This window comes from Ammospiza caudacuta, chromosome 11, assembly GCF_027887145.1.
Source record: "Ammospiza caudacuta isolate bAmmCau1 chromosome 11, bAmmCau1.pri, whole genome shotgun sequence".
Taxonomy (NCBI): domain Eukaryota; kingdom Metazoa; phylum Chordata; class Aves; order Passeriformes; family Passerellidae; genus Ammospiza; species Ammospiza caudacuta.
In genome coordinates, this window is record NC_080603.1 from 9,565,862 (window position 1) to 9,573,885 (window position 8,024).

General features: G+C 45.0%; 1 protein-coding gene across 4 annotated transcripts in view; it reads left to right on the forward strand.

Moving 5' to 3' along the window:
- Nucleotides 1–2,754, forward strand: part of PXYLP1 (2-phosphoxylose phosphatase 1) — a 47,898-nt gene extending 45,144 nt beyond the window's left edge. For all 4 annotated transcript variants that reach the window (XM_058812342.1, XM_058812343.1, XM_058812344.1 and 1 more), the window contains one exon: nt 427–2,754. In XM_058812342.1, coding sequence (XP_058668325.1) covers nt 427–1,358 — 932 coding nt within the window. In that variant the 3' untranslated portion in view covers nt 1,359–2,754. The remainder of the gene's footprint in view (nt 1–426) is intronic.
- Nucleotides 2,755–8,024: the final 5,270 nt, after the last annotated feature.

An 8,024-nucleotide genomic window follows, 5' to 3' on the forward strand; every position in this document is an offset into this window, starting at 1 on the left:
AATTTACATTTTATGTATTTGTGTCCTGACTGCTGGTGGTTTTATTGGCTGCCATAAATTTTCAAGGGTGCAGCATTCTCTGCAGGCCTGAAAACCTGACTGAGGTGCAGTCTTTGAAAACACCTTACTTTTATAGTCATGTTAGACCCATTCAGTCTGTGTCTTAGTCCAAAGAATTAATATTAAACCACTGAGGTTACAAACAAACTTTATGGAACCAACTTCTTTTCTGTATATCAGGCTAGTTCCTAGAAATGAGAGATACTGAAGAATAGAAGGTTTCTCATGTTTCAGACAGTTTTTTTTACAGTCATCATAAGTGCAGTTCAGTTTTGTAAGTTTATCAGTAAGGCTACTAGCTGTAATTTTTTTTTTGCATAACTGCAAAGATTCTAATCACGTGTTGTAATTTCTGTCACAATGCAGGGGTTGTACAACACCTGCGAAATGGACAGCTGCTCAGAGAAATTTACATCAACAAACACAAACTGCTCCCCAGTGACTGGACAGCCAAGCAGCTCTACCTGGAGACCACGGGGAAGAGCCGAACCCTGCAGAGCGCGCTGGCCCTGCTCTACACCTTCCTGCCAGATTTCGACTGGAAGAAAATTAACATGAGGCACCAGTGGAGCACCATTTTCTGCTCAGGAAGCTGTGACTGTCCCATGAGAAACCACTACCTGGAGGAGGAGCAGCGCAGGCAGTACAGCTTACGGGTGAAAAACAGCAATTTGGAGAAGATCTACGTGGATATGGCAAAGATTGTGGGCGTTCCCACCAGGCAGCTGAGAGCTTCTAACCCTATAGATTCTCTCTTGTGCTATTTCTGTCATAATGTCTCATTTCCATGTACCAAAGCTGGCTGCATTGGTATGGAACACTTCAAAGTAATCAAGAGACACCAGTTGGAGGATGAGAGAGAAAGACAGGAAAAGAAACTTTACTTCTTGTATGCCCTGTTGGCTACTCATCCTCTCCTCAACCAGACTGTCAGTAGGCTGCAGCGTATTGCAGAGGGCAAGAAGGAGGAAGTGTTTGTCCTCTACTCTGCACATGATGTCACCTTGTCACCTGTTCTTAGTGCCTTGGGCATTACAGAGGCCAGATTTCCCAGATTTGCTGCCAGATTAGTTTTTGAGCTGTGGCAGGATGGGAAGAGGCCCAAAGAACACTTTATCCGCATCCTGTACAACGGGGCTGATGTCACATTCCAGACCTCCTTTTGCAGGGATCATTATAAACGTTCCAGCAAGCCAATGTGCCCACTAGAAAAACTTGTCAACTTTGTCAAGAGGGATATGTTCTTAATTTTTAACAGTACAAGCTACTATGATGCATGTCATAGGAGAGCACTGTAGAGAAGGGAGGAGGAAAGGAGGCAGTGTTAACTTATGTCAGTGATTTGTTTTCTGGCAGAGGCACAGTTCAGTTTTCTTACTTCTTGTATTTTCATGTGTAAGTACAGAAGGGTAATGCTTGAAACATTTTTCAAATAGTTTTGTTTTCATTCAGGCTGCAGATGGCCTTTAGTATAAGAACAAATGCCAAGGGTTATGTGTGTGTGTATACTCACAAATGCTGTTAAATGTTGTGATAAACCATGTGGTGAATGTGACCTGGCCCTTGCTTGATATAGTGAGAGAGCATAGACTTTGTGTTTCTCTGTTCCAGAGCAATACTTGGATAGCCTGAGTTTAAAGCCAAAACTCCTTTTTTTTTTGTAACACCATCTCACAGTCAGTTTAAGCACTTCATGTCAGGGTCATTAGGAATTCCAGGTGTCTGCATTAAGGCATTTTAAAGGAATTTTTGAATTTCTTTACTCAGAGGAAGCCATAATACTAGAATATTATGGTCCTTAAAGCAAAGTGCATGTGTGTGTGTGTGTGTGTGAATACTTCCTGAGCATGTACAAATGAGAGTGTGCCTTCTGCACCTCACAGACGTAGAAACCCTTGGCTGTTGTTGCCAGTGCCAGAGAAGGGTGTACTGGAGAAGGGATACAAAACTCTACTCTCTGATTGCACTTTCAGCACTTTGAATAGTTCAAACACAGTCTAGAAACATGTGAAGGCCTTGTGACATTAAAATAGGTAGCAAACACTAACAGTACCACTAAACCTGAGTGGGAAATCAGGCTTAGAAATGAGTTTTATGGTGAAGTGTTGGGCTCTTTCCCATTGTGAACATGTTCAAGCTGTTGTGCTATGGTACAAATCAGTATTTTAGGAATTTGCTATGGTGACTGCTTGAGACAGCTTGACTAAATACTGAGAAAACTTTGTAGTGGAGTTAGTATTTTTATGGACTAGGAAGCTCTTATTTTGTAAGACCAGACTTGTACATATTGTACTGTGTATATTTATAACACAGTAGATCTTTCTTACTTGTTTAGTTTGTAAAGACTTGTGGAGATCTCTTTTTAGACATTTTTTTTCCCTTGATCAGGATGTTTAGACTTAAGAATAAACTATTGTCTCTTATGGGTAATTCGAACAATGAGTAGATATGAAAACTTCAGACTGCTTTCATCTCTGTAGGAGTAGTAAATTGAGAACCAATTTTTAATAGAATTCCTAGAAATTTTATAATGATGGAGGTTTTGTAACTTCTAGAAATAAATTAGTCTGTGAGTTGTGATTCAATGGTGCTAGTTTGTCAAAGAAAACATAACTCAGCATAAGTTCTCTGACTCTTGGCATTCCACTCTCTCTGTTTTCAATGCTGCATTTGAACATGTTTCTTTAAATAAAATTCTGGGGTCTCTGTGTTTTTGTGTTATGTTCGTTGTGACTTCCTTAGCTGTTTGCAGGAACAAGGTGGATATTGTTAAGCTGCTTGTTGCATTTCTGATTTCTGCATTTAATCTGTCCTGGGCCCCAGTCTGGGCAGGAGCAAGTAAACATTTAATGAACACTGAACTAGAAATCCTGACAGAATATTTGGGGCTTTTGTACCACACTGGAGTGGTAACATTTCTGTCTAAGAGACTGGATCTGCTTGTGTGCTGGAGAGCAAACAGGAAGGGAGAATCTGAAAGTTGAGCTGACTGTAGAAATAATATGAAGGGGACCTTTTGCCCAATATAAGAAGCAAAGGCAGTGACCCCATAACTTTTTCTTTATGTTGAGGTGGGACCTCCTGTGACTGTGCCCCCACTGCCTCTTCTCCTGTCACTGGCCAACACGGTGAAGATGTCTCTTATAGTTCCCTTCAGATTTCCTTGAGCCTTCTCTGGGCTAAGCAGACCCAGCTCTATCCTCATGTCAGGTGCTCCAAACCATCTTGGCTGTCAGTGGGGACTCTCCAGCAGCTCCATCTCTCTTGTCCTAGAGTGGAAAAGAGCATTGATAGCTCGTTCAGCCACAAAAGCCTCCCCTGTGGTCAGGGCAGTGGCAAGAAACCTGGACTGGGGAATTTAAGGAAATCTGGAACTAAATTTCAGTTACAGCTTCAGGTTGTCAGTATCTGCTCACCTGTATGTTTGAGGGTCACTGGATGGGCAGAACAAAATCTTTAATGTAAAAAATATTTTTTTAAAAAGGGCAAAAGCTAATTATTCTTCTGTGTATGCACAGTTCATTAAGATCTCCTGTAAGCCATACACACAGAGGATCTGCAGCAATGAAAGACTTGATCCATCTCCAGTGCCACCAGAAGAGCTAAAGGAAAGAGCTGCAGGGCTGAGATCACTCTCACAAACCTTGCACCTGGCTGTGGACATGAAGTGATAAGCAAACTGCATTACTGAAGTTGATTAATTGTAACATTTTGAAGTTTGACCTAATTTATGATTCAATTTGTAATTTCAAGTGGATTTATAGTTGGTTTAAGGTAACAAATCTAAGTACCTGAACAATGAAAAGAAGAATTGGTGAGAATTTAGTTATCCTGGAATTGATAAATAGCCTTTCTGTAGGGGTGCACTGATGAATTAGCTGTACCACCTGGGAAACAGTGGCTTGAGCAGTTGCACAGTTTAATCAAGTGTTGCTGCTTTAAGGAATGCTGCTTGAGATCTTGCTCTCGGCTTGAAACCGATGTAGGAGTGGGCTGTTTTGTTGTGTGCTAAACACGGTATTCAGAAACTGATGTTTAAACATGTTGAGTAGTTGCACTGTGAATGAAATCCGTGCAGTGCTTCCTCACCCGGTCCAGCTCATTTTCCAGCGCCGTGCTGATGTCCCGTCTCTCCCTGCCCACTCCTCCCCTCCGTTTGTTCCATTTCTAGGAAGCCGTAACAGCTTTGGCTCCAAACGCTCCTTGCACGCTGCGAGTGCCAAACGGCTTGGCCTGAGCTGCCGTGTATTGTTGTTAGTGCATGAAAAGGGGAGGGAAGGCTCCCAAGGCGAATTCCCGGCGCCGCCGGGAGCGGGAGCGGGAGCGCGGCGGGGCTGCGGCGCCCTCGCGTGGCGGCTCCGTGCGCTGCAGCGCGGGCTGCGGGAATCACACCGGGAAGGGCTCTGGAAAAGGAAGAATTAAAACCAGGTGACCCGTGGGTGGATTTCATCCTGCAGTCTCAGAATGAGACCTTCATTCCCGTGGTTTAAGTGAATAGGCGTCTATGTGAGAGGCTCAAATCCTTGTGGGGTGAAGAAGGAGTAATGACAGCTGTGCTGGTAATTTTGAAGTGTCATTCGTGTTGTTGAGCACAGGTGTATTCTGCAGGTATTCTACAGCTTTGCTTGCCAGTGTACTAAAATCAGCCCTACACTTTTCAGCAGAATTATTTTTGAAATTAGTAAAGCCTATATGGAAGTATAAAGCAGAGTATTATTTTTTCCTGTCACTTTTCTGGTTTGGTCTCAGTTTGCTTGCCTTGCAGTTTTGTTCCTTCCCCCTTGTTCACATGGAAGAAGCTATGCTGTATGTGAGTACTATGACCTTATTCAAGCACTTGAGATGTGACAGAGTCTGAACTTTGTTAATTTCCTTCAAACTGAAATCAAACACCATTAAGCTTGTTATTTCCATATGATCTGGAGAGCCATTTTAAAAAGTGATTTATAATTACACTTAAGCTATTCCTTTAGGATGCCCTGGCCAAAATAATAATTATTTTTTCTTCTGTTGAAAGTAAAAATGTAGGGTGAAAAAAAAGTGATGGCATTTGAAATGTGAAGCAGTCCAGTTGGCATTCTAAGAAGTCTTTTTGGCAGGGTAAAAAAACCTCACCTGTTTGGCAGTCTGTCTCAGTTTGAGACAAATTAGGAGGAAACATCCTAAAATGAATGTGCCCTCTAAAGAAAGATAGGTTTGGGCAGCCTCCTCACAGGTTTGAAAGGAATTTCTTGGAGGAAAGTGAAAAAAAAAAAAAACAACCTTGTTATTTAATGGAGAGAATGCAAGCATGGAAAAAAAAAAAGAATGAATAATGTTAGGTAATAACCTTCTAATTGTGCAGAAAGCTGGTAGATTTTTAGTCCTGCTCGGCTTCTCCCGGGGTCCGGAGCCGGGATGTCCCTGCAGCCGCTCCCGCCGGGCCGCGGGCTGGGGCTCCCGGGGCTGGCCCGGATTTTGGACCGCAGCACAGCTGAACAGTTCCCGAAGAACCGGCCACAGCCCCAGGAGAGCTCCGTGCCTCAGCTAACAAACGAGCTAGCTAAAAGCAGAGACACAGCTCTCCTGGCTGCACCGTAGAGAGAGCCAGGGATCTCTGAGAACTGAACACAAACTGCCCGCTGAGGAATTTCCCCTGCTTGCCCTCCCAGCCTTAAGTTACAGGACCCACGTGTGGGGATAAAGCCCACGGTAGGGGCTGCAGTGTCATAGCATCACCCCAGGACACAGCCTTACAGATGCCATTGTAGAATGGTCATGGGAAGATGTGGGAGGGGAAAGTTTGAGCAGAAGTTGTTCCTGTAGGTCCTTGCAAAACAGGATATGTAGGATAAAAGATGAAAAATAGAAAATAGCAAATAGACAACGTGGCTTCTTGCATCCACCTTTCCTGGAGCAGGTATAGAGGCAGTGGTTTGAAGCTGTTCCTCACCAGGAGACTGAGGACCAATGGCCAGCTACAGGACAGAAGGAAAATCTAGGGGCAGCTGCAGGGTGTCTGCAGGGTGTGTTTGTGACTGCTGGAGTGTTGGCAGCAGTGGCTGAAGTAACTGGAAGGTTAAAGGTCCAGGGCCAGCTACTGGACACACTGCTGTCCTCCTCCTGCTTGGACCTGTGTAGGCACAGCTGCAGCTACTGGATAGACCCAAACAGTTTTGTCATCAGAAGCAGAGTGACCTAAGAAGGGATTCAGCAGATTTAGATGATGAGAGGGATAATTGTAATACTGTTTCATCTTTTTAAAAGTTTGTCTGTCCCCAAAAGTGGTGAGTAACAGAGATGGAATCAAGTCTGGTTCCTGATGAATCAGTATTGATCCACTGGTTGTTAATTTCATTTTCCTTTTTGAACTGATTGCATACTGAATGCTCTTCTTTAGCAATGCTAGTTATAAGGGCCTTTTGACCAATTCAGTCCCTTTAAAAAAAAACCTTCAACAACCAAACCTTTATAAGTAACAGGCTGCAGTGCTTTTCTGCTTTGCTCATACATGCGTAAGTCAGGCATATCTTGAAGGATGATTAATAGCTACTGTCATTTTTAGCTGTCAAATGGACAACAATAATGGCTTGAGTCCTATCTCAAGCACGAGAGATGTCTTTTTGCTTAAACCTCTTCCAAGGGGGATTAAATGATGTCCATGACTATGTAACAGGACTGGTGTAAGATGACATTTGTCAGCAATTAGTGTGCTCTCAGCTGTGTTCCTAACCCTTTAGCTGTGAACCCAGAGGTAAGTAGGTTTAGGGAGAGTTTTACCTGTTAATATTTAACTTGGGTCTGCAATCTGGTAATTGGGGTTTTGGTAAGAAAGAGCACTGCATCTTGTTGAAGAGTGATACAAATACTTTTGCTTTTCAGAGGGGACTGGAAGCAGGCCGTGCTGCTCTAAAGTGGTGTTTGTAAGGAGGAGGCAGCTAGCTTAAACACAGCCAGACAGGGGCTCATTAGCTGTGAGGGCTTGTTGTGAATCTGGGCTGCTTCTGGCAGTGCTTGTTCTGACTGGCAGAGAATGTAAGGTAATTGTCACAGCAGGACCCATGTGTCCCTGTGAAACCACTGGATTTGAATCTCCCCTTTTCACAAAGGACTGACTGCTTGCCATCCGTAATTTTCGTAAAGCACTTGCTGGGGCGCAGACCTCACTTTGCCTGCTTTGCCAGGAGGAAACTTCCTGCAAATGCTGGAAGCCAATGGCAGGAGGAAAAGCAGCCTTTCTGTGTCCTCGATAGCTCCTGGGGTGCTCCTTGGGCCCTTGGCTGGAGTTGCTGTGGGGTGCTGCTGTGCCTGTGGCTCTGGCCCTGCGCCTTCCCTGCTGCCCCATTGCCTCCCTGCTGCAGGTTGGATCCTGCAGGTTTGCTCCTGCTCTGGAGCCGTTGCCCTATTCACTGCTGCCATCCTCTGATGTTTGTGGAGCAACACTGAAAAATGCTGCCTGGGGCTTTGCCAGTGACTCAGTGCTCACATGTTTTTAATAGCGGTTTGCTGACCTTGGCCGTCATCGATGGTTTCAATTTTAATTAGAGGTCGTGGTGTTACTTCCTCAACATCAGATCACAACACAAATGGTACACCTCGTTTTTTGTCAGGGAAATAGACCCCTTTACTATCTTCCAACTCCTTCATCGGATGCACGAAGTCGAATTTTCTAAGTGTGGTTCAGATTCTCAATCCCGCAATTCCACCTGCAAGGTTCTCTCATACCCAGGGCTCTGAGGGGGCTATGAGGGGCACACGGGGCTGTGGGGGCACACATGGGGCTGTGGGGGGGTGTGAGTGGCACATGGGGCTGTAGGGGGCACACAGGGCTGTGAGGGGGCTGTGGGGGGCACACAGGGCTGTGAGGGGGCTGTGGGGGGCACACAGGGCTGTGAGGGGGGCTGTGGGGGGCACACAGGGCTGTGAGGGGGCTGTGGGGGGCACACAGGGCTGTGAGGGGGCTGTGGGGGGCACAGGGGGCTGTG